We start from the raw sequence: 25,678 nt of genomic DNA on the forward strand, positions 1-25,678 counted from the left end.
CCTTGGAGGGTCTATTGGAAAGACCAAGGCGCACATTTTCCAACAAAAGCTCCAACGCTGCACAACTGCCAAAGCTGACAAATTTACTACTCCCTCCGTCCCGTTTTGTTAGTCTTGGTTTTTTTTTTCACACAGATTAAGAAAGTGTAATTAATTTGGTTGGAAACATAAATTTAGATTAATAATTTCCTAAAATACCCTTATGCTAATCACGAAGAGTGCCAATTAATATCAGTTACAGCTAATGGGTTAGTATTGGAAAAGTTCAATGTATTCAATGTAGTGGGTTAGTATTTAATAACAATGTATTAATAATAAGGGTATTTTAAACAATTTGAAAGATTACTACATTTCTTAATGGGAAAGTGGACTACAATTTGGGACAGACGAAAAAGGAAAACAAGACTATTAAAGTGGGACGGAGGGAGTACTACATACTGATATTGATAGAGTACCATGCAGACTCTGCAGTGATGCTGCATGGGACTAAACTCGAACGGCCTTGGCTCATCGCCAACTTTGTTTGGATTGTGATATTTTACAAACAAAAAAAAAATTATGTTTTTCGTAAGTATAATTTTTAATTATTTTTTTATCTCATATTTATCAAATTATTACAGTATATTTTTTTCAAAAACTCCTAAAAATAGTAATCCAAATGACTTGAATTTACCCAAGCAAGAACTATCTAAATGGAAATTTCTGGCCGAGAAAACTTTTAAGAGATAAAAGATTTTCTTGTACTTTTGGAGAATATCTGCTATTTAACACATTTCTGAATCATCTTTTATTGGTTATGTGACGCCCCGAAAATTAGGGTTTTTATTTTATGGATCTTTTTGTTGGACGAGCGGAGGAGCGCAACTTTTCAACTTGGAAAAGAAGAAAAAATTTTGGAAATGTGAAGGGGGCCAAATCCGGCCGGAAATCCGGCCAGTTTCTGGCCGGATAGCTGGCCGGATTGCCCAGCCATTTTGAAAAAAAATGGAGGAGCTCTCTGCCTTGAATCCGGCCGGAAATCCGGCCAGATTCCGGCCGGATTCTGACGTGGCAGGCCGGCCAACAACTTTTGACCAGCCTTTTTGCTTGATAAAATCTTGTTTTGGCTGCTTTTGCTCTTCATTTTTGCTGCTGCTCAACCGAGGCCTTTGGAGAAAGAAAACCTCTTCATTTTTCCAACTTCAATTTTCTCCCAAATCTTGTGATTTCACCGATGGTTTTGGATAATATTTCATACAAGGGCTCACTATGGTGGACTAAGGCTCTTGATGGATTGGATTTGGATGGGGTGCTCCATGTTGATAGTTTTCTTGAATTTGAGGTAAGTTGGATATACAAGTTTCCTTTTGATTTAGTATTGGTTAATTAATGATTTGTGGTGGCCATGTGTATTATTTTGTGGAGTATTTTGTGGGTTAAGGGAATTATGGTGAATTTCTGATTTATTGGATATTTCTCTGATTTTATATAATGGTTATGATTTGTGTTGGATTGATGGTTGGAAATGGTGTTAATAGAAGCTCTTGTATGTTATTTATGGTTGTTACGGAAAATTTCCGTATGTGAAGTGAATTTCCGGTTTCTAGGGTTTCAAATTGGGGATTTTTCCAAGGTTGGCTTTAAGCCTTTAATTGGCTTTGAATGAGGGAAATTATGGCTTAATGGAATGTATGGTATTGCTTGTGAAATATATATGCAATTGTAGTTGACGGTTACGGATTTGGTGAATATTGGTAGGTTGGAAATGTGTAATATTTAGGAGTTATGCCGCCCAATTTTTGAGAGTATGTGTTTGTTTTGAATTTGAACTGATCTTGATTCATTTTATGGAAATTCTTGTGATTTGGGCATTGGGAGGATTAAGTTCCATATGAGTGACATTTCTAAACTTTGTTTAAGTTAATTCATCCTTGTTTTGGCCCGTACATGATTGGTATAGACTAGTCTCATGTTAAGTGGGGATTTCCCTTAATTGTGATTAGTGATCGTCTTATGCAAAGGTCGGTTCAAGAAGAGTAATTTCAGTTTTTCCCTGTTTCTGGACTGAACTTGGACTGTCATTTTCTCTGTACTGTAGACCGAATCAACTTTTGCTCAAAACATGAAACTTGTAGATATATGAGTTGACTACTTGCCTGCAAAATTTCAGATTGTTTGGACCTCTGTAGCTTGAGAAATGACTGAATTGCCCCTGACTGTTTATAGACCCTGTTTTGCGGACAGTTTTCTGTCCTCTCCTAGATTTCGATATTTGACCCTGAAATTGTACGTTTTGACTTGGGAGGTCTTCATATAAAATGTTGGTATATGTCTTAGCTTCGTAACGCCATAAGAATCGTTTCAGTCGGATAAGTGTAGCTTTACTTATGATTAAAATGCCAAAAGATGGCAGGACCTTGTTAAGTTTAGAATTCCTTTTCTTTGACATGCTATTTGTAATTTAGGGCTCCGACTTGCGCAAGTCAATAATGTATGCTGGAAAAGGTTCGTGTGCCGTGGTTGGTGAGTGAACCTCAACTATTTCTCCAAAAGTTATTTTGAAATGATTCTTGGATTGATTACATGATGGCATCTCATTGTGTATGTGTGTGTGCCATAACATTTTGTCTCCAATGAGTTCGTGGGAAAATCTTGTGCTTAAAACCAATGGCTCCGCTACTGTCTATGCATTCTTTGGAGCATGATGGCTCCTTATTTCTGTTCATCTGGTTACTTGATCTAAGGGAGCGTTGGATCTTTAAGTACAAGGATTTTCATTGGCTCCAAGGAGCATTATATGCACATTTGGTCGCTAACTCATAATAGCATCTAAATACATTATTGTTAAGTTATTTGATTACCCGTTTTACTGTTCACTCGCTGAGCTTATAGCTCACCCCCAAATGTTTTTCTTCTCCCCACAGGAATCGAGGCAACGGAAGCGCTTGTATTACGTTATTTGTGTACTAGATGACATGTAACTTGTATAGCTTAGATTTGGATTCATTTGTGTAATTGTTGGGTTGACTGACTGTTTGAAATTGGAATGGATGGATTGTACCGTGTACGGTTTGAATTTGGATTGCCTCTTGTGTAATAGGGTGACTGTCTGAATTGGATTGGATTGGATGAATTTCTCTGGTATACTGTGATTTTGATTTAACTTGTGTCAAATTGGGGATTATACGTGAAATTTTGGGATTTTAGAACTGATTGGGATGCGTATAGTTTAGGTTTGGACTTCCTCCTGTATAATCATTGTGCTCAAAGATCAGAGTGGCGCAGCGGAAGCGTGGACGCTTCGCTTTTGATATGTAAATGTTGGAATATTTGATTTATATTTGAGATTTTATCTTGTTTTTGTTTGAGTACTGTAGTGATCGACTGAGTCCTGGCGAGAGTTGGGTAGGCGGCCCGTTGACCCCTCTGGTTCGCCTTAGGGGAAAATGGGGTCGTTACAGGTTACACACGTTATATTTCAAAAAGTTAATACAATGTTTTTTTTTGGTACAAAAGTTCGAAAATTTCCCAGAAAAAATGCAATCAAATGGACCCGTGAAATAAAGAAAATGGATCTTTGGCCATGAAATATTGCATCTTACACGAGTTACGCCAATTTAGAAGTTGCTAAGGCAAGGGAATTAAGATGGAAGGGACAAAACGGTTGCGTAAGCAAAGCAAGAAAGAATTTTCTCTCTTTATGTCTCCTTCTTTGGAAGTTTAGGACAAAAAAACAAACATTTTTCTTTTGTTTGTATCACAAATATAATTTTCAAGGCACTTTTTATCTTTTAATTTATCTTTTTATCTTATATATATTACGTTACAAATAAGTGTCACATTATTTATTTTAAATAATATTTCAAATAATTTCTTATCCAATGTAGGTAAAGCTCTATAACTTAAAAATTATGGATTCCAATCCCCTCTTCTCACTTCTGGCTTCTAAATGACGCATATGTTTGGCTGATCTAATTGACTTGGGTGCACTTGGGACAGGCTGAAAAAAAAAAACAGATTTGGATAAAATTGTTATACTAAAATCGTCTAAACACAAAACTCAAAAATGTATATCCAATCAATGATACTAAAAACTTTTCCTGGAGTATTAAAAAGAAAAAATTCATGATACTAATGAAGTTTATATATCCTTTATATATATAAGAAGCACTTGGCCCTTCTACTGTTGCTGGGATTTCGAGTGCATCGGGTGCTTCGGGCTCTTGTACGTTGCAATGCTGGTTTGTACGTTGGACTGAAGCACTTGGTGTTTCTACCGTTGCTCGGATTTCGACGCTATCCCCTTGCTCCAGGCTATTGTACGTTGCAGTGCTGGTTTGTACATTGACTCATTGAGTGCTCCCACTCCTGCTTCAGTGCATTTGGACTGCTGGTTTATTGGCTGTGGGCTGTGGACCCCGCCTTGATTATTATTTGTATAGATAGATGGCTTCTGTTGTACTCCAGAGCTGTGCGGATGGGAAAGAAAAAAATGCCTCTTCTCTTGAAATTATAACTTCACTTAAATGATAAATCAAGTTTAAAATGTGAAATGCGAAAAAAAAACCAGGAATTTTATTAAATTACTCAATTGAAATGTAAAAAAAAAACAGGAATTTAAGTTCAGACCAGAAGTTAAATTCATAGACTTAACAATCATGGAAAAAAACCATGTTTAAAATCTGCAATATGGAAAAAAACAAGGAATTTAATCAAACGACTGAATTAAAATCCAAAAAAAAAACCATCAGAATTATGATAAAACCATTAAAATCATGGAAAAAACCATTAAATTTTAGATAAAAGCCATTAAAATCATGGAAAAAATCAAGAATTATGATGGACATTAGAATTGGAGCTCATAGATGTAGAGATATTACATACATTTCTAATATGAACATGTATATTTATTAAACCATGAAAACAAATCAAGAATTATGGTTGACATAATAATTGGAGCCTATAGATTTAGAGATTAGAGAAATATTAAATAAATTTTTTATATAGAAATGTATGTAAGTGATAATATGTAGATTTAGATAATAATAAATTCTTTTTTTTTCCCCGGAAACGTTAGAATGATAATATATAGATTCAGATATTTTTAGATTTGTGATAAACATGAGATATCGTCTACTCCTGAATCTTGACCAAGGAGCTGAATCATGTGTCATAAGGGTTAAATCAGTTGTCTGCCACTACCTTTTGTTTTTTACTGTTTTGGCCATTCAGATGCTTATTTTATGGACCAGTTTCCTCCCAAGGTTGGCTCTTTTTGTCATTTGGAATTCCTTTGCCTCGGTTTTCCATATATTTCTTGTTTCTTACTAATGGACGACGGATACATAGCAAAGACAGATTTCGTGCAAATAGTTTCCTACATTCATAGAACCAGTTTACCTGCAAATTATAGTACATCTTACAGCTTCCTTGAGATCAGCTATTGTTTTATCCTCATCCAAACTTAATTTAGATGAGCTATTCGTTTGTTTCATGATAGTGTATATTTCTTTCATCTCAATCTCTACTCAGGTGTTCGAAGTTTCTTATAATACGCAGTAGCAGAGGTGGTTCGATCAGCTTCATCTGCTCTCTCCATGGAGGTTTTGTACTCTTTCCCGTTCGTTTAACTGCTTTTCTGTTCTGCCTGAATATATTTAGTTCATAGCTCGCTCCTTCTGTACTGATACCCTTGCCGCATTTTACGTAAACAATTTGTCCCTTACGCATCACCGGATATACCTGTTTACGCATATATATACAAAGAATATATATATCTGTCCGTATGCCTACATTCTTCTTTGTCTGTCTTTGTTTCTGCCTTCGTCTGCGCATATAAAAAACATGAGCTGCTCTAAGCTATGGATAAGGGATGATCGTAAAAGGATAACCGAAATCGTAAAAAGAGAGAAAAATTTGCTGCTCTATCTGTCGAAGAGAAAGAGGCTCGACGCAAAAAGAATAGAGAGGCTTCTAATTGGAAAAAATCGTTGAATAGAGAGGATTATAATTGGAAAAAATCCTTTCCAAGTCCTTGCCACAGCAATTTCAACAGGCTTCTAACTCACCAGCTTCTGCATCTATTATACGTACCCTTCCTGCTGAACAATGTTCCTATGGTACATGCTAATCCAAAAACTCTTATTATATTCTCATAATCTGTCTCTTCATGGTCTGTTCATGATAATCTGTCTATTTCTCTTGCTTCGTTGATGGTTAGCTTTGAATAATAAAGTTACCAGACCCGTTCCTTCTCCAACCTTCAAAGACAAGGGAAACGTTATTGGAAATATTGGTTGTAATCAAGGTTAGTGACAATATTTATTCTTCTTTGCCAACTTTTCTTACAATTTTAACCACTATGTTTACGTATACTAAACTTGGTATTTTTCTCCATGACCTTCAGCTGATTCACGCAGTCAGTTCTCATGCTCTGATTTTACAGAACACTTCAGAGGTACTATTTCTATCTACCATGAATCAATAAATCCACCTCAACTTAGCTGTATATGTTTGTTTGTTTCCTGCTACATTGTAGTGATTTAGGCTGTCCATTGTTTCTTATCCTATTTCAATTGCATTTCCTTTTTTATAATATCCATGGCACCAGTCCCAACTCTATTTATTGTAATAGGTGCTTCAAAACCTGGTATCCGAATTTCTCAGTCTCCAAACAATAGTGGTGAACTACCTTATACTGAGTCGGGTAAAAAATTGAAGGACCAGATTTCTTCATTCTCAAGCTATGAGAAAGGTACATGTCATACTTTGTTTTCAATGTATTCTTGATACTGATATTATAAACACTATTCTATTGATACAATGATCTATTTCCAACTTTCATATGCAGGGTCTACTTCTAACTCTGTGACACAAGATGCATGTGTAGCCACTGATATCACACACAACGCAGGTGATTTAAGCTTTAAAATTAATCATTGATTGTTGTTCATTATATACAACCATGACCATTATTATCACCAGCTATATTAGTAGTCTTCTTTGATTCTTAGATAAATCATTCATATGTATGAACTGCTACAAATTCTTGACAGAAATAGCAGAAAAAACTTCAGGTGATAAATCTTCTTTCAACTTTTTCAAAAAAGTCCTGGTACCATTGTCTCTAACAATCTGATGGACTTTATTTTTAATAGGTTTGTCAGCTCTGCTGCCAACAAACCAGGTGTATGAACTTCCTCATAATCCCTCTGCTAAAACAAGAAGAAGTGCAGGTTACTAGCTTTGATGTGAAATTACTACCTTCTGTGTAGAAGAGCTCAAATTAGCATATCACCTACTTAACAACTGTCATAAGATTGTCATTTTATTCTCAATTTAGTTGTATACCTACAAATTTGTTATTTTTGTTCCATGCTCATAGACTCTATTTCACTCTCATGTTTTGCAATAAATCATCTGTAAACTAATTTCAGATTAACAATTGATTAAATAATCAGCTCATTGAAACATGCTAAACTCTTTAATTGCTTCTGATAGGACTGAAAATGCTCCAGTATTTCCTATGGCAGGCTTTCAAAGCTGCAAAATCAGCTTCTCTGACTGGTTCATAATATCACGCTGACATGCATAAGTAATAGTTCCATTATATAATGTCAAGCCACTTCTGTTCATCCAAATACCTTGTTCATATTTGTACCACTATGTATATGAAGCTTATGGCTTCTGCTTCTGATTATATATAGTTGAATCATCCAGGCAGAAGTCATTCATCAGCAAAACAAGTGAAAGCTATTAAGAACAAAAAGAAAAAAAGCAGAGGTATACATTAGAAACTACTGGTTGTTCCTCTTCTACCTTCTTATTTTCACTTCAACCTTTAGTTTGGCTGAACTAATTGCTAATTTTATAGGTAACCAAGCTGTCGATAGAGTTCATGCACTCCAATTTATTAATGATCAGGCATATACACTATCTGCAAAAGCCTTTTGGTCAAATTGGTGGTCGCACCAATGATAGTTTTAACCTTTCAATTAGATTTGACAGCACGGTTAAATCATTGTTTGCCATTACCAAAACTTTGTTACCGTGTTGCCCTTCTAGATACTGATTATGTGGATCCTTAATACCTGACCTTAACCATTTTTGTAATTTCATACTTGTTGGTCTTTGGACGCCACTACTTCTTGCATCTCACTGATAATGATGCATTGATGCGATAGTGTGTATTTGATAGACAAATGAAGTTTCATGCAAGTTCCTCTGTATATTCAAGGATCAAGCTACTTGCAAATTTCTGTATATATTCAAGAAGAAGAACTCCCAGGGGTTTTCCTTCGCTTGTTTAGGAGAAGAATCAGGTATTCTTTTGTTTTCCAGAAATTTTTTTCACTTCTCCTCCTGGTTTTTCTTTGCTGGTTTTTTGCTCACTTATTTCAGGTTTATCTATTTATGTTCATGTGCAATATTTGGTATTCAGCTCTTTAATGCCCATGTGCATACTGTGTTCAACTTTCTTATCTTAGGTGCCAGTGGATTTGCTTTTGTTATCTTGGTTTGGTATATCAATAGAGGTATTCTGCTTCTTTTTACGTATAGTTCATTTTCTTCACATGCATGCTTAGTATGTTAAGTTTTGGGGATCTGGTTTTCAAAATCTGTTTTCCCCTTTGATCCACATAGCCTGCAACTCTTGCTTTTGGAGTATGCGTGATCATCTCACTCCCCGAGAAACCGCTTGTCATGACTATATTCACAAGCGACGGCTTCTTGTGCCAGAACTTGAGAAAATATTTCTGCTTTGTCTCCTGCTTCTTTGTTTTCTCTTGTGGTTCTTGGTCTTGCTCTTTTACCCCCCTTTCTTGCTATTTGTTTTGTTCAAGTAATTCTTATTGCTACATCTTTGTGTATCTATTTTCCTTAGGATTTTTGTGCTTCTACTTTTCTTTCACCTTTTTTTTTGTGAAGACTTCTTTGCCCAGCAATTATATTGTTATCTATTCTCATATTTTGTTCATATTTTTTCCTTGAATTTAAACTTTTGATCAGGTGGGATTCTTTCATGGAGGTTGTGGATTTTCAGCAAATATATCTATATGTGATGGTAACGCTTTTGTGTATTTTTTTTAAATATAGTGCTGACAATAGTTAGTTTTGGTACAACTCTTTAGTTTGTTCTTTGGGCTTTTAGAGATATTAGCTATGATAGTTTTCCAATTTTTAGGTCTTATTATTTTTGCAAGTGTCACGAAGCATCTTACGCCTCAGCCAGGAGCTGGTGGTTTTGATACTCCCATTTCTGGATGAAAAGAAGTCCAGTGATAGAGGTAGAGGTTTTGTTGTCTTAATCTTATGTTCTAAATTAACCCTGAAATTTTTACTCCAATTTCATATGTATTTGTTAATTTTTGGGTATTCCGTGTAATTGTTGAGATGGATGAGCATTTTCAAAAGCTAACGAAGGGAACACCTCCAGGAACAAAGCAAGGAACCACAGTTCAGGTGGTTCTTCTACTGGCCTTTTGGATGTACAACATGTGCTTATTTTTAAGCTATTAATTTGTGTCAAACAACCCGGTGAATCCCTTGCAGAAAATTTACAGAGGACTAGAGAGTGAACCAGACTTGCAATGCAGGATCCTAAGGTGATGTCATGTAAGAATAATCTGATCTACAAGTTCTGCGATGTTGTGAAAATTGTGAGGATGTAATCATAAACTACTATTTGATTAGTGCTTGGAAATTGCAGAGATTATAATCTTGTTCACGATTCCTATTTGATCATTAGGTTGAATTTGGTCTCCAAGTATTTTTGCATTTACATCTATATTTGTATTCTTTCATTGTTATATGTCAATGTCTTTTGTAGTGCTTCCATGTTTGTGCAGTATTACTAATTAGAAAGTTTGTCACCGTAGAATTTGAAGTTACCAAATGCTTCTTATCTGATATCGTTTCTCATCTTTATCATGTTGTTTGAAGACTTCTAAATAGAGATTGACATTGTAGGATTTCCACATGGATCGTTGTAAATTAATTCACATTGTTTCCGGTTCTATTATCTACTCTTATACATTATCATTGAAGTCTGTTGATATAGGAATATCACACTTTGTGCAGCTTCTAGATCTTTCTGTTTGAATGATTCAATGTGACTATCCCTAAATCAACTTCTACACATTACTGTGATCTAGAATAACTGATTGGCTGGTTTCAGAGAGAATGTTTGCCAGCCCTTGATCCCAATCACATCCAAGCAATGGGTTTTTGCTGCTATAGCGAAAGAAGTAAAATTCCTAACTTATTGTCTTTCTTCAGTCCCCAAATTTTCTTCCTCACTAAAATATTTTAGTTTATTTAAAAAATTCAGCTACACTTTAGCATGAGGATTGTAGTACACACACTTTGGTAATGAAGTTGAAAGCTTTGATCTCATTTGCTGCAAGAATCAAGTGGAAGTTTTTCTATAGCTTGCTTGTACTTCTGCTGTGAACTTGTACTTTAATAGTAGTTGACAAGATAGTTTGCATACCATACTGAACTGCATTTTTGAATCTTAAATGATTGTAATGAAGAAAGGAAGGTAAAAATTGGAGTTGATGTGCAAATGCAGTGGGAAAAACGATGCAAGAAGTTAAACGTTGCAGGAGACCTGCCTCTATGAGTGGCAAAATCCAAATTACAGAAGCTTGAAGAAGGGGTGTTCTTGGTGAGAAGGAGTTTCAGTGGAACTCATAAGCTTCTGGATGAAAAGCTTGAGGAAAGAGTAGGTACACAAAGCATTGAAGAAAGGAAAAAAACACCAAGACCAAAGAGTAGCAAGAGAGCACCGAAGTATCTAGAAAAAAGGAGGAAGATCACAGAGTTCATTTCCGCCAAATGAGCTGATCTTGTAAAAGCTTGTCCAGAAGAATTTTTTTTTATCTTTGATCTTATTTTGCGATTGAAAACTTTCTTTGACTTGATGATAGTAAATCACATTTGTTTGAGGGCTATTGCATATAATATCATTAGTTTAATCTTATTTTGCACAGTTGGTTATGTGTTCCTCGCTACTGTTTACGAAGTTTTTTCTCTTAATTTATTTTGCCTAGGAATATCAGAATCGAGTTTGCTTCTAGCTCTACTGGCAAACGAAAAAAATAAAGGGCCTAAAAAGAGGCGCCTGATGGAATTCACCCTCTCATTTTCCATTAGCCATACAATCTTATAATCCATATGCGGATAAATTGTCCACCAAAATATAAACGACCAAAATTTTTTAATAAAACACCTGGCGCCTGCGCATTGCGCAGGGAAGCCTCCTAGTATATATATATAGATGTACTGTATGTACATTCCATGGCAGAGTTCCAGACTAGATTCTACACATTTTTGTCATTTGATTTAACTTTGGCCAGTTCGGCAAGTAATTAAACGGGAATGAGTGAATGAATCAAATAATAAATCAATGTAGATTAGCATTTGCACAGATATCAAGGCAATGCCGCCGTAGTGTGTGTATCTACTGTGCCATATTCCTTTCTCTCACTTTTGCTCCTTTTTTGTCTCATAGTTTCTGCATTTCTTGCTAACACCACCTCTCTGTTACACAACAAACTCCTCTGTTCTCAGACCATAAAAAAGGTTGAAACTGAAATTCGTGGATGGATTGATTATGCAGATTGAACCCATCATCTACTCCTTTTATTTCCTAGTCTGTTCAGCTTTCATTTTTATTGCTTAAAAAGAACATTTTCTCAGTCTCAAGTCTTTTGATTCTTTCATGAAATAACCGAGAGTTTGGGGTCCTTTTTTCAGTGTGAAACTGGAATGTTACTTTCACAAAACCAAAAAGCTCAGAACTTTGGAGTCATTTTCAAGTGGGCTTTTTCTTATTTATCAAAAGAAAGGCTTTTTTAAGTGGATTTTGGTTTCTTGGAAGACATGCTGCTCCAGCCTCCAGGCTTCTCAAAAGGGTTGCTTTGTTTTGTGCTGCATTTGCTCTTCTGAAGTTTGAGGCCAAAATTTGAGTGCAAGAAGATACTGCAGAGGTTTGATTTCTTGGTTCTTAGCTCATTTCCTTTTCTGGGTTCTAATTTGTTTTGTGAAATTTTGGTTGGCAAGTGGAGTTTGTTTATATGAATGAAATGTCATTAGTTACTGAAATAGGATTGGTTTATAGGCTCTGAGAGAAATGTGCTATGATTATGCTGAAGAAAAGCCAAAAATGTTGGTTTCTTTGATAAAGTGGTATGCTTGATTTGATGGTAAAAGAGAGATGGGTGTAACAAGCTCAAAAGAGGGGAGGAGTGAAGCTTTAAGACTATGCAAAGAAAGGACAAGATTTATCAAACGAGCTATTGAATCAAGATATGCTTTAGCAGCTGCTCATGTTGCTTATGTTGAATCATTAAGAAATATTGGGAATGCTCTTAGGAGATATGCTGAGGCTGAAGCACTTATAGAGTCCTCTATACCTACTTCAGCCACTGAACTGGAAAAAACCCCTTCACATTCTTCGTATCTGTCGCCCTCGCCATCTCACATTGGGGGTGTTTCAGGTTCTCCAGTGCTTAATGGGAGCCCCCTTTCACCACCCAATGCTAGGATGAGTTATATGATGTCAGGTGGGACTAGTGCTGTGACTGTTAGGATGATTCCAAATTTACCAAGGAATATGTATGTGGGTGATGATGAGTACGTGACGCCTCCACCACCACCGCCTCCACCTCCACCTCCTGAATCAGGATCTTCTTGGGACTTTTTTGATCCAATTGATGATTCTGAGAGCTTTAGATTTGTTGGGGATAACAGTGTGCCTCTGGATTTTGATGATGTGAAAATGCATGGCGTTGTTGGGGAAAAACATGCGGGTTTTAATAGCAACAATGAAATGGATGAAGTGTTCGTGACACCAAAATCAAAGGTGCAGAGCAATAGCAAGTTGGTTGTGTACAATGGGAACTCATCTATACCTCAAAGGACTCAAAGTGGTCCTCAGCCAGTAGTTGATAGTGAAGTTAAGGGTATGAACATAGAACCAAAAAGGAATGGTTCTGTTGGAACAGCAGTGGGCAAAACAGGTTCTGAGCAGTCAATCTCCAGGAGAGATAAGTCTGCAGTGGGGAAGGACATGTGCACTGACAGAGAGGATCCTTCAGAGTTCATTACTCACAGGGCTAAAGATTTTCTGCCTAGTATAAAGGACATTGAGCACTGGTTTTCCAAAGCATCTGAATCAGGGAAAGGAATTTCTAGGATGCTTGAGGCAAATAAGATCCAAGTTGGATATGCTGAAGCTAAAGGTAACTATTTGTTGGTGATATTGACTTGCTTATTAACTACTTTTTAGTAATGTAACATTTGGATTATTGCATGTGCCTCTTCTTATGGCAAATTTTCTGGTTGCAAATGCTGAGTTTATATCATTCTTGTAGGAAAAGCACCAGTTGCAGTTTATTTGGCTTCTTTCAAAACAGCTTGCTGCCAAGGAAAAAATGCAAACGTATCTGATGGTGAGTTTTATTTACTTTTTCTTTTTTCTAACAAAACATTGTTAATATCAATGATGTTATGGAATTTCATTTGTAATTTTCCACTTAGCAAAGTTTAGACATTGAGGAGGTTCTAATTAAATAAGGTCGTGTGTTGTTTGAGATTGGTTGTCGTCACTTTTAAGTATAGATTCTTGAATGCATACTGTTTGTTTATCTGTGATCCATCCCCAGCCATTCTGACAATGTGATTGTTCCTTTGGACTTGGAGATATGATAAACTAAGGTTTGGTATATAGTTCAGCAAGAATTCCTTAGATTTATATAAATTGCAACAGTGTTGGAGCTTTTCTTCATCGATGAGTTCAAGTTTGTAGATTTTAAGGTAATGATGACAAAGGAGAATGTTTCTTCACAAACATGTGTGATTGACTATGCTCTTTTTTATTTTTTTTAAAAAACTTCTTATACTTGAGCAGATCCAGAGCAGCACGCAACAAAGGTTATTACATGGAAGCGGACAACATCTTCAAGGTCCTCTTCTTCAAGAACTCCTCTTACTAAAGATGACAATGACGGTAGTAGTAGTGACTTCATGGAGGAGTTCTGCATGGCTGCTGGAAGTCATTCTTCTACGTTGGATAGACTCTATGCATGGGAGAGGAAGTTATATGATGAAGTCAAGGTACATCTTTTGTGTTGCTTTTGTCTGTCTTTGTTGAAAAATTCTCTTGTTATGTTAAATTCTGTAAGTTCTCAAGGTTTTTCCCTGTCAACAAGTTAATGATAATTCTTGTTTTATAGACTCGTTAGATAGACTCTATCTAACTCGTTAGATAATTCTTGTTTTATAGACTCGTTAGATAGACTCGTTAATGATAATTCTTCTACGTTGGATAGACTCTATGCATGGGAGAGGAAGTTATATGATGAAGTCAAGGTACATCTTTTGTGTTGCTTTTGTCTGTCTTTGTTGAAAAATTCTCTTGTTATGTTAAATTCTGTAAGTTCTCAAGGTTTTTCCCTGTCAACAAGTTAATGATAATTCTTGTTTTATAGACTCGTTAGGTTACCAAGTTGGTTCGTGTACTGAAGTTCAAAGTCTGTTGCATGACATGGCTTTAAATGGCATATTGCACTTGCTGATTCAGAATGAAAATTGGTGTAGATGAGCATACATTGTTTTCTGTCTTTTGCTACACTTCTTTGGCTCTAATTAAGTTAATTCCCTTATTTTCCTTGCGAACTTCTTTGATGCTTAAAGCTCCTGCATCTTCAACTATTCATATAACTTGTACTTTGATCTTTTAATTCATATTATATCAGTTTTCCTTTGATATGTCATTTGCATCAAAATATGAAGGTATGTACATACGTTCTTCTAACTTCTTTTGGTGGTACATCCAAGCAACTTATCTAGGATTAAATCTTCAGATAGAAGGCAGCAGGTGTGGGAAAAAGCAAAATAATAGTGACAAAAGAAAAGCACAAACACAAAAGATACTACAGTCAACTTTAATGGACTTTTCTGTTTGTTCATCATTAGGTGTTGCTTTCCCATTCCCTTAATTGTTGAATTATCAAAATTATTCCCTGCCAAAGCCTAAAGTTGTCCCTTTCTCCTTCAGCCTCCCTTAAGTAAGAGATTAATAGCGTTTAGACACTGATAGCATTTTGGAGAATGGGGCTTGTCCTTTGATGTCAATGGAGTGTCGTACCATTATTTTTCCATGATGGTATAATCGAAGATTGAGACACCTCTGAGAAGTACAGTTATATGAAAATTTTATTGACTAAACAACAGAAATGTAGTCCTCAGATATTCTTTGGATGTTTGGGTGTCTTTGGTTCTTCATGCATGCATGCATACATACATACATACATACATATCTGTAAAGTTTTTTCTAGTGTGTTCTTTTCCTCATTTTCAGGATCGCGAAAGTGCAGTGTCAATATAAACTAATTGAACCAAAAACATTTCTCGTTTAAAAGAAAAATTAGTATAGTCACTATGAACTGAAGCCAGAGCATTATATGGTTGATTAATATTTGACAAATCGCTGAGGTTCTTCCTCTAACTTTTAGGGTCAGCGAATAATATTTTAAATTTAATTGGGCAACAATATATACTCGATCTGTTTTATTTGGAGTGTCATTTCTCTTATAGAGATTAACATTCATTTTTTGCAGGTTCAGCATATAAAACTCGGTGCTATGTCCTAAAGCATCATCCAAGACTCTTCTGTCTTCTTCTATTGCACAAATCAAACATTTTGAAATTCCACCAATAACCAATAATTATTTCTTCTTAGTTAATTTCTTATTTACACTATCAAACATCTGATAATTGATTTACCCTACATTTAACTAATTTAAAGATCATGTGACACTCTTTTGAACAAGATGATCTGTCAGTTTAACCAGTGGATCACCCTATGATCAGAGATTTGAGTAAACTAATCTAATTCAATTGGGTTTAAACATGACTGCAGCTTGGTATGGAGTAATTTCACTATGTGAAAATGATTTTAAGTTTCCTATGGTATTATGCGAAGGATGGATTCACTTGCATGTGGTATAACATCTGAATTTCAACAAAGTTTTTGCTTTGGATGAATGATATTAGCAGCAGATTGCAACATAGATTCTTAGATTTCATTTTCAGATTGGAGCATTCTGTCCTATATATGTGTTTTGAACCTCACTTCTTTTTCAATTTACCTTTGTAGGCCAGTGAATCTATCCAGAAGGAGTATGACCGAAAGTGCAACCAGCTCAGGCACCAATCTGCAAAGGATCTTAGTGCCCAAGTAATTGACAAAACCAGAGCTGTGGTAAAACATTTGCATTCACGAATTTCAGTTGCCCTTCATGCTGTTGATTCAATCTCAAAGCGGATTGAGAGACTGAGGGATGATGAATTGTTGCCCCAACTTTTGGAACTTATTCAAGGGTGAGATTCCTTCTGCATTACCTTTGCTTTTAAATGTATAAAGTTTGTACTTTGGTGGTTTTCAAGATCCTTTCGGTTGGTACATAAATCACGAGTACCAGCTCTCCAGTTTTTTGAAGACTGGAACTAAATTTAGTTGGTTTAGAACTCTCGTAGTTTGAATTTTGTCATTGGTGTTCCCTAGCAGATTAATCTGGATGTGGAAATGGATGCTTGAGTGTCATTATTCACAGTATATAACCATCTCGTTAGCATACCATTCAAAGACCTCGGGAGGGACTGCCCAAGGAGATGCGCACAAGGATATCATGTTGCAGCTGCTGCATGAAGTAGAATGTTTTGGCTTGAGTTTTGCTGATTGGATCAACAGTCTCACATCATATGTAGAAGCTCTAAACAGTTGGCTACAGAACTGCATCTTGCAGCCTCAAGAACGATACAAGGGCAGAAGAGTATTTTCTCCTCGTCCAGTTTTACCACCACCAATATTCGCTCTCTGTCGTGAGTTGTCTGCCGGCATCAAATGTTTGCCATCACAAGAACTTAGTGATGCAATCAGAGTCTTTTTATCTGATCTTCGCCAGTCCATTGGACATCAAGCTGATGAACCACCCAAGAAAGAAAACACGCCCGAAGCTGGCAATAATGGAGAATTGGAGTGCAACAATGAAGAGAAAATTGATGACAGGTCTGCAAATTTGAATAGCTTACAAACAAGTTTGGCAAAGGTATTGGACAGTCTAACCAAGTTTTCTGAGGCTTCACAGAAAATGTACGAAGATGTTAAGCAGAAAAGTTTGACAGCTATAAATGCATATTACAATTACAGACCACCACCAAGGTCACATACCATATGAGGTATATTTTGTGTTTGATTGTAACCAACAGCTTGGTGAGAATAGGAACTCTAATGAACAGGAGGATGGAATTCTTATCTTTTACATAGCTTAACTGGATGGGTAAAAGGGGACTTGTGTTTCAAGGCATTGTGCAGATCCTTGTATTTTTGTTCTTATCTAAATGTTTTCCTGTTCTGATTTCTTTCTTGGTGATTAGTTTGTGGACTTAAATCTTGGTCTGCTTGCATTCAGCTGGATGCATAAGCTACGATACCAGGGCAAAGGTTTCTGGTGTTTTGCAACTAGGTGGTGACAATTAAGGAGCCTTGATCAGCATAACTGCGTTGTAACAACAATATCCCAAAAGAGAAGCAGTTGAACCAACAGTGTTCATGTCGTATGTAGTTTGCATTTGATAGAAAGTTTACTGAAGTGACATATGAACCCCAACATGGCACACCGTCAAAATGGCATTTCATCTTTATTTGGCTTCCTCAGTTATACAGAAGAAAAAGTGGAGGAATCAAATGAGACTAATACTTGCTGTTAATGGTATTGTAAATTATTTCATCTCATTCATAATCAGTCATGTGCTGGCAAACGCGTCATCTGATAAGATTAAATTGTCTATGGGAACCTAAATGAAGTCATCAAGTTTCTCTTGTCCAGAGAGCCAAATTAAATAGATCAGAAGCTGTCGCATCTGGATTTCCTTCAAAAGAACAAACACTTTCAGAGACAGCGGTTCCTTTCAAATTGGTGACATCAAGAATATTTCTTGTATAGGAGATTCACGTTTAGATATTCTTTGTATACGCAAGTTACAATTATCTATCAAAGGATCAGCATTTCTGCTGAAGTATCAATCTGCTATCTTTACGAAATTCGAAATTTTGAGAAAGTAAGATGAGGAAATATAGCGGTAACCACTGTTCATATTTTTATTCCTCGAAGTAACAACAAAACTATAACTCCGACTTCTTCCTTTCCCGTGCAGATCAAGAACAGGGGAAAGTAAAAAGGACCCAGCTTTCTCTCTGGAACTAGAAGCCAACATGTTGAGTATACTGTGAATAAGCTTCGCCTGCAGTCTGCAATCCAATCGGAGCCCTGATGACATAATCTGGAAGATCAAAGGCGTCAACAAGTTCCCTTGCAATATTCCTAACTTGGAAACTCAGGTACTCTGTCAACTTGTGAATGGCCTGCACAAATATGGCATCCTATAAACATGAGTATAAGTACTATCAAATCAGGAACTGCAGCGGATTCTGGACAGTACAAATGTCATTATGTGACATCAGTCAGAATGAGTAACATACAAAGACACTAGAACAGGGTCTCTGAAAAGATAGCTTGATAGATATGAATTCTTCTCCGATGGACAAATAATCATCGTGAAAGCACGTAATTTTCTTAATCATGGTTATCATCTGAATCAGCTTTAATACCTTAGCTTTGTTTGGGGCCACATAGTCCACATTGCGATAAGTCCCTATATCATTCCAAATTCTATCTAAAGCGTAAAGATCACAAACAAGCTTCAGAGCACTTCGGGAACCTTCATCAGGACAGCTGAAGCAAAAAGCAGCCAGAGTCAAACTCAATTTTTAAGAGGAAAAGGGAAGAACTGAGGGCTAGAAATATAGGTACCTTCGCACTGCTTCAATGAATCTTTCAAGAATGACAGATTCAATATGGGACTCAGCAAGCGTCAAAAGGTGATTCAAACATCTATTCCAAGCACCAAACCCTCCAAGAGTTTTGGAGTGTTTCTGAAGTCGGGCAGCAACACTTTGAAGCAATCGAGATGTACGATACTGCACCAAAAATGTTACATCAACTACAAGGTATAGGCATTCTATCCATTTCCTGTTTTACATCAGATAATCAAACTCACTCTGAAGGCATCCAACTGGAATTTTGGATCCCGCAGATGGTCTTCACCTTCCCATCTGGAAGTTACTGGGTTAGGCTGAGAAAGATAAGTGTTCATGGACTCTTTCAAATAGTTCCATGTGACGGCAAGTGATCCCCCCTGGAACTTCTGTTTATACTGCTTCAATAAGTCAATCGCCACCTGAATTACATTATAAATTTGAATAAACAATTCCACTAGATATTAATCACCATCTAAGAGGAGTCTTTCAGGATAGTTCAATCATAAATTTTGCTGAGGAAAAAGCAGAATCTTAGTCATCAAAAAGCAACAAATTAGCAGAACAAGTTACCTACCAATCCACTGAGATGTGCTTCACCATCTATAAACAAGAAGGGGTGGATATATAAGGTAGGAGTAATTTAAAAGCCTCAAATAAAAAACACTGTACCACCTAATCCTGCATAATATGATCTACTAGCACAGGCCTGACCATCTTTCAAGCGGATGTGATGAACTGTGAGAGTGAGACTTAAGAATGTCATGTTTCAACACAATTTAGCACCTCAACTTACTAAAGCCCGCCCTCCAACCAACTATTGCAGCAAGATTCCTCAAAGAGTCATGATTTAATCTACTAAAATGCAGAAGGTCCTTATAAGCATATAGATGTCTCAGTGTCCATGAGAATCAGAGTGCATATATCACAAGAGAGCATTATAAAAATAGATTGAGATCCAGATAAAACCTGCTGAAGAAGAACGGTGTTATCCCCTTCAAATGTCTGGAATATATCATGATCATTTCTCAAGCTACCAAACCTATTTACGGCAGCATAACCATGGCCTCCACAAGCTTCTCTACATGTGTTCAATGACTTTGCAGTATAAGAGGTAACATAGGCCTTGAGTCCAGCAGAAAGTGAATGGACATCCCCAACCGACTCTTCATCATGTGTCTTCTTCATTTCACAATATTTATCCACCAAGTGAAGTGTGGCAAAATGGAATGCATAAGTTGAAGCCAGCATTGGCATTAGCTTGTGCTGATGAGACTGGTAATCAAGTATAGTAATCTCAGGTTGCTTGGGAGGACCAAACTGCTGGCGCAGTAGAGAATACCTTATAGCAATTGTGGCAGCAATCTTAAGGACACCGCTTGAAGAATATGCAAGGACGACTCTTCCTCCTACAAGTTCCCCTAATGTAGCTCCAAATCTTTTACTGATACTAGGCAGGCTGCTGGTGTATTTCCCATCCCGTGAGACATCTCCAAAACGATTAAGAAGATTATCTCGTGGAATCCTCACTGAACAGAATCTTAGTGCTCCATTATCTACTCCATTGAGGCCAACTTTATGGCCACAATCATGTATTTCAACCCCAGGCAGCGGCTTATGGGTCCTGAGATCCCTAATTGGAACAATAAAGGCATGAACACCCATATCAGAAGTACCTTTTGTATCATGAGTTGGTAACATCAGCTTTGCAAAAACTGAGGCAAACTTTCCATGGACTGCAGCATTCCCAATCCACCACTTGATAGCTCCATCATTTGGTGTGTTGATAATGAATTCATCTGTTAGTGGATCAAATGTTGCAACAGTCTGAAGGCCTTGAACATTTGATCCTTTTCAAAATAACCGAATGAGAGAGAATCAGAAAAAAAAGCACTCCGACAAATTATTTGAGAAAAGGTAATTAAAACTGAAGCAGTTGGAATATGGATTATGACCAATTAGAGTACTAGTTAAAAAATTAATCCTGGAAAGAAATATCAGCATAACAACTTTCTTTCAATTGGCTTCCCAAAACAGGAAAGTGCATCTTCTTTGCATAAGTTAAACAAACTTGTGAAACCTAGTATTTATGTAAGAGAACAACATGATCAAACGATACTGTTTTAGAAATTCTGTAGCATGCAGTTGCACTTGCACTACAGAAGGGAAAATGAAACGGGATTGATGTCTGCTTAAATATTAACAGAAAATACAGCAATCATAACCTCATCATTCAAAACAAATTGGTTGGAACGTGCTTTAAAAAAAAATTACAAGTATCAATGCTATAGTAGTATTGATCAGGTGGAAGAGCATACCATGGTGAAGCTCTGTCATTGCAAAACACCCAGGGTACTCCATGTTGTCTATACCATCAAAGTATTTATCCCTATGCTTTTTAGTTCCCAAGTTGAGAATAGACCCACCCCAGAGACTGCAAATTACATAAAAAGCATTGGCTTTTGTACATTGTTTGAGTGAAAAAAAACTGCTTAAAAGGCCAAGATGTTCATATTGGTTTGAAGCAAGAAGCAAGCCAAGCAGACAGGAAAAATATCGATAATACAAGAAGAAAGCAACAAAGGCAGACAGGAAATATCAATAATACAAGCAGAAAGAAATAAAGGCAGAAGCAACTGATGCAATTAGCTGGAAGTTTTTTCAATTTCCATCAAGTTTAATTTCCAGTGAAAATGCTATAAGTCTAGATCTCTAATACACATCATCTATCCACTGATGTGACAATGTAAAGATTCTATTCAACATTAATTAATTCAGAACCAAATATTAAATCAATCAGCTAGTATTCAGGACCGCAACAGATCAGGTACTTGCACAATTTTCACTACCATAGCTGAACTTATATGTACACCCTGCAGTCCTAATTTGACTAAACCCTATCCTTTAGTTATTGGCCGGAATTCTCCAATAGAACTAAGAGGCTAGTCCAATACCTTATTGTAGAATGTAGATAGAAAGACAAAAAATCAAAAGCTAGTTAACTCACCCCATCTCTGGTACAATTGATCATTGTTCACCCTAGTGCTCTAAAGGGGGGAAGAGAAGGAAAAGACAGCAAGAAATGCAGTCATCAAATTAAAGGCAAAACTGATAGTCAAATATATTATACTCCATATATGCATTACCTCAACTCAATTAAACATTCTCAGCCCAATTACATCCAGAGACATACATTGGCATACTGCAGAACATAACAGTTCTGTTTAATCACAAACTAGGTTGTGTATATTGTCCTCTGCAATCCCTTTTCTAGAAATATCACACAAAGGCTTGCCCTGTCCATGTTATAAGACGTGCACCCATCATCCAAATCCAAAAATTAGATATGATGATAAATCTTATTTCACCTAATCCACTGCAATGACATAATCAATCTAACTCATGTTAACTTGTTACCAGTTCAAATTATCCAAGTAGGACTAGTCAGAGACTATTTCACATTCTAACCAAAGTTCCCTCATTCATCGCGTTCTTTCCCTCTTGTACTACCAGATAATTCCATTATTTTCAGTCCATACATATACACTCCTATTGTGTTATCACCCTTACTACTCCACACAAATACTTAGAAATCAGGAGAGGAAATATTTACAAACATTCTAGCCATAATTTCAAAAGCGTCAGTCCCCAGGATAACTAACTACAAATCTAAATCCATATCTCCAATTCAAACACAAAAAAACAAAATTAATAAATGTGCAGAATAACTGAATACCAATCAATTAAATCATCCATTTACCTGTACTGCACGCCCATCTTGATCGCAAGGGACATGTCAACACTACCAACAGCTTCAGCAATAGCGAAATATTTAGCAGGATCTTCAACCACATATTTAAAGGGTCTAATATTAGCTTCTCTGACAAGCCCAACAAGCTGCCTCATGCAAAGCTCCCTGTGCTCATCTTTTGATATCTCGAGTGGGGTTTGCAGCTCAGGCCTTGACTTGAAGTAGTCAAATACTTGCTCCTGTATATCTCTATGCTTTCCTCTCATGAAACTCGACAGCTCCACCACTTTTACCTCAATCTTCTTTGCTCTTGCCGCGCAAATTAACATCGTCATCTGCTGGTGCGATAGATCATAATGGTTGGATGAGAAGGGGTTTAGATGCAACGATAGCCGCTCAATTCGCCGCCACGGAGTGGTGGCCAGCGTGGTGACTGGATTTTGTTGGTTTTCTTGATCATTTTCAGGCGCTTGAATGCCGGGATTTTGGGTTCTTGATGCCATCATCTTCAGCTGAAGAGGCACCGCTAGTGTGTGTTTTTGGGTGTGAAGATCGGAGGGGCAGAGATCAAGACAGAAGGGGTAGTTTATACGCAAAGGTTTTGGCTGACGTGGTAGGACTGACTGGACAGGTGTCGGGTTATGATTGGGTGGAGACTGAGGTCGTTAGTACTTTGGCGCGCGTTTCAACGCATTGATTGTTTAGGATAAAACACTGTGCTTGATTAATTTTCTTTAGGGAAAATTTCAATTGCAGCCACCTCCTTAAGGTTTGAAAATTTATGAAAACCTCTCCTAAAAAATATATCTTGATAACAATTGATGACGTAAGAAAAAAACTTCAATGAATATCCAATATTACCCTCTCTACTATGTAAAACAAATTAAATATTAAAAAGTTGACTATCATCATTATCGGTTAGGTGAAAATTTCAAGTTAGTTTTTTGCAAAAAAAAAATGTTTAAGCCATGTTTTGAAAACATTATTTTTGTTTGGTACTTTTGATATTTTCTTCAGTTAAGTAATTTTTAAAATACTTATTTTAGCAAATACCTTCCTAATTGGTTGGTTGACTTTTTGTAAATTGATTAATAAATCTAGTTAGAAAAATTGCTAATGAAGCATAACGTATTAGATAGATGACCTTAGAATTTTAGAATAAAGAAATATTAACAAAAATTTTCTATTTTTCTCTTTTAAACTCATTTTCATTTTAAAATTTGTACAATTTGTGAAGTTTATTATAGTCTTTTCACATCACTAAGAGAGGCGACTATAATTTTTCAAATAAGGTGTTGACCACAAGTATCAAAAGGAATAAATTCACAAATCTACCTTGAGGTTTCTACACTTGCACTAACACCTCTTGGGATTTTAAAATTTTCACTAAGACAAATATTTTGGACCCTTTGCTTACGTCATGATGGCTAAAATAACCACTTTGTCCTCTGAAGTTGCTGCCCACAATCACAATCAATCTTGAGGGCGTAGAGGTAGTTGTGATGTTTATATACAATTGCACCTGAATAAAAAAATATGGCCGTTGGAACTTGTAGGCGGTCGTTGCTAAGGCTGCTAAAACATTGCTTATGTTTCCATGTGGTGCTGGTAAGTTCTTGAATTGTATTTACACCCCCTCAATTTTATTAATCATTTCAAGCTTTTAAAGGACTTGCAATCTTCTATTAATATAGGGACCAAAAGGGCATTCATGAAATAAAAATCTCATCTCGCCCATGATAATAATATTTTAATCCTATTTGAACTAAATTGTTTCTAAAATCTCAAAAGTAAGAGTGGTCAGTAAAATTTTTAAAACCTCAGGCGGTGTCAATGCAAGTCTAAAAAATCTCAAGGGAGATTTGTGAAATTATCCCGTATCAAAAATCTCAGGGTAGTTTCTGAAATCATCCCTTTTCCTTAATTATTTATTCAGTTATTAAATAATTTCTTGAATCTTTCGCCTTTTAGGGCAAGCGGATGAGCATGAGAGGTGTTATCCTGTTTGAATATGGTTTTGACTTATGCGGATATTGGAAAGGAAATTGATGAGAATTTTCGGTTGGTCAGAGAAGTGAAATCTATTTTGGCAACTATATCCGTTGTGTAAATTGACTAGTTTGGCCTCCTTACAAAGGAAGAAAATTTTTTATGGAGTTTCAAGATTCATAATGAAGTACCCTTTACGGGACATGGGGAAATCTCATTGAATTCTAATGTGATTTTACCCTAACATTACCATTGTGGTAGGAAAGTTCATTCGATGTCTAAAATTAGCATCTTTTTTTGACATGTGGGCAGCAACCAATATTGTAGTCAATTGTATTCCATGGGTTTGTCTAGTTTCTATTCAAGTGATTAATAATTGATTGAACAAGTTTTGATACCAAGAAATAGTAAAAGAATCTATTAAAAAAACACTGAAAATGAAGAACTAGTTTACTACTCTCTTTTCTTTTCTTTTTTTTTTTTTAACAAACGACAACACAAATGAGAAGAGAGAATACACCTATCTCATATAAGAAGTTAAAGGGAGATATTCATCAAGACTACAGCGATACACTACTACACAATCGCTAAATGTTCCTAATTATGAGTGTGATTGGATAGGAGATTATTTGGAATAATTACTGTAGTACATATTGTGATGTGATGTATGTGAGATAAAAAGATAATTGAAAAGATAAAAAGGTGTATTGGAAATTGTAATGGTGATGTAAGCAAATAAATTTGGACAAATAATCTCTATATTATTACCCGTAGAGTGATTATAAAACTTTGTCAGTAATCAAATCGCATAGTGTTCATTTTATTTTATTGAAGAGAGTAGGGAGATAATTACTTCTGACAGGGCGAAATCGGGTTGGGGAAGAGCCAAGAGTGTATTTGGATAGTAGATTATTGGGACAATTTTAGAAGCTGTTTCAGAGATATGTGACAAATATCATTTAGCGTTCTTGAACTTTGAAAAATATCATTTGCCTTCCTTATTTTCAACTTTTTGTAACATTATAAACCCATTTTAAAATATATTATTAAAAATTCATTTTAATACCCAATAT

At 36.1% G+C, this 25,678-nt stretch overlaps 2 protein-coding genes and 1 long non-coding RNA gene across 3 annotated transcripts; 2 read left to right on the forward strand and 1 right to left on the reverse strand.

Moving 5' to 3' along the window:
• Positions 1 to 9,369: 9,369 nt before the first annotated feature.
• On the forward strand, positions 9,370 to 10,963 carry LOC113777565. The gene is made up of 3 exons (XR_003469202.1): positions 9,370 to 9,441; positions 9,532 to 9,594; positions 10,553 to 10,963. It is a non-coding gene; the product is annotated as an uncharacterized LOC113777565 (long non-coding RNA).
• Positions 10,964 to 11,515: 552 nt separating this feature from the next.
• On the forward strand, positions 11,516 to 17,401 carry LOC113777526 (nitrate regulatory gene2 protein). The gene is made up of 5 exons (XM_027322643.1): positions 11,516 to 13,226; positions 13,359 to 13,436; positions 13,895 to 14,100; positions 16,145 to 16,368; positions 16,556 to 17,401. Exons 1-5 carry the CDS (start codon positions 12,200 to 12,202, stop codon positions 17,223 to 17,225), a joined length of 2,205 nt encoding a protein of 734 aa, XP_027178444.1. The 5' UTR covers positions 11,516 to 12,199; the 3' UTR covers positions 17,226 to 17,401.
• A 551-nt stretch (positions 17,402 to 17,952) lies between these two features.
• LOC113778327 (acyl-coenzyme A oxidase 2, peroxisomal) lies at positions 17,953 to 23,160 on the reverse strand. The gene is made up of 7 exons (XM_027323697.1): positions 22,626 to 23,160; positions 21,184 to 21,299; positions 19,835 to 20,715; positions 19,108 to 19,287; positions 18,861 to 19,027; positions 18,659 to 18,782; positions 17,953 to 18,412 (listed from the first exon to the last, which is right to left on the reverse strand). Exons 1-7 carry the CDS (start codon positions 23,120 to 23,122, stop codon positions 18,251 to 18,253), a joined length of 2,127 nt encoding a protein of 708 aa, XP_027179498.1. The 5' UTR covers positions 23,123 to 23,160; the 3' UTR covers positions 17,953 to 18,250.
• Between the last annotated feature and the right edge of the window lie 2,518 nt (positions 23,161 to 25,678).

This window comes from Coffea eugenioides, chromosome 7 (assembly GCF_003713205.1).
Source record: "Coffea eugenioides isolate CCC68of chromosome 7, Ceug_1.0, whole genome shotgun sequence".
In the NCBI taxonomy this organism is placed as follows: Eukaryota; Viridiplantae; Streptophyta; class Magnoliopsida; order Gentianales; family Rubiaceae; genus Coffea; species Coffea eugenioides.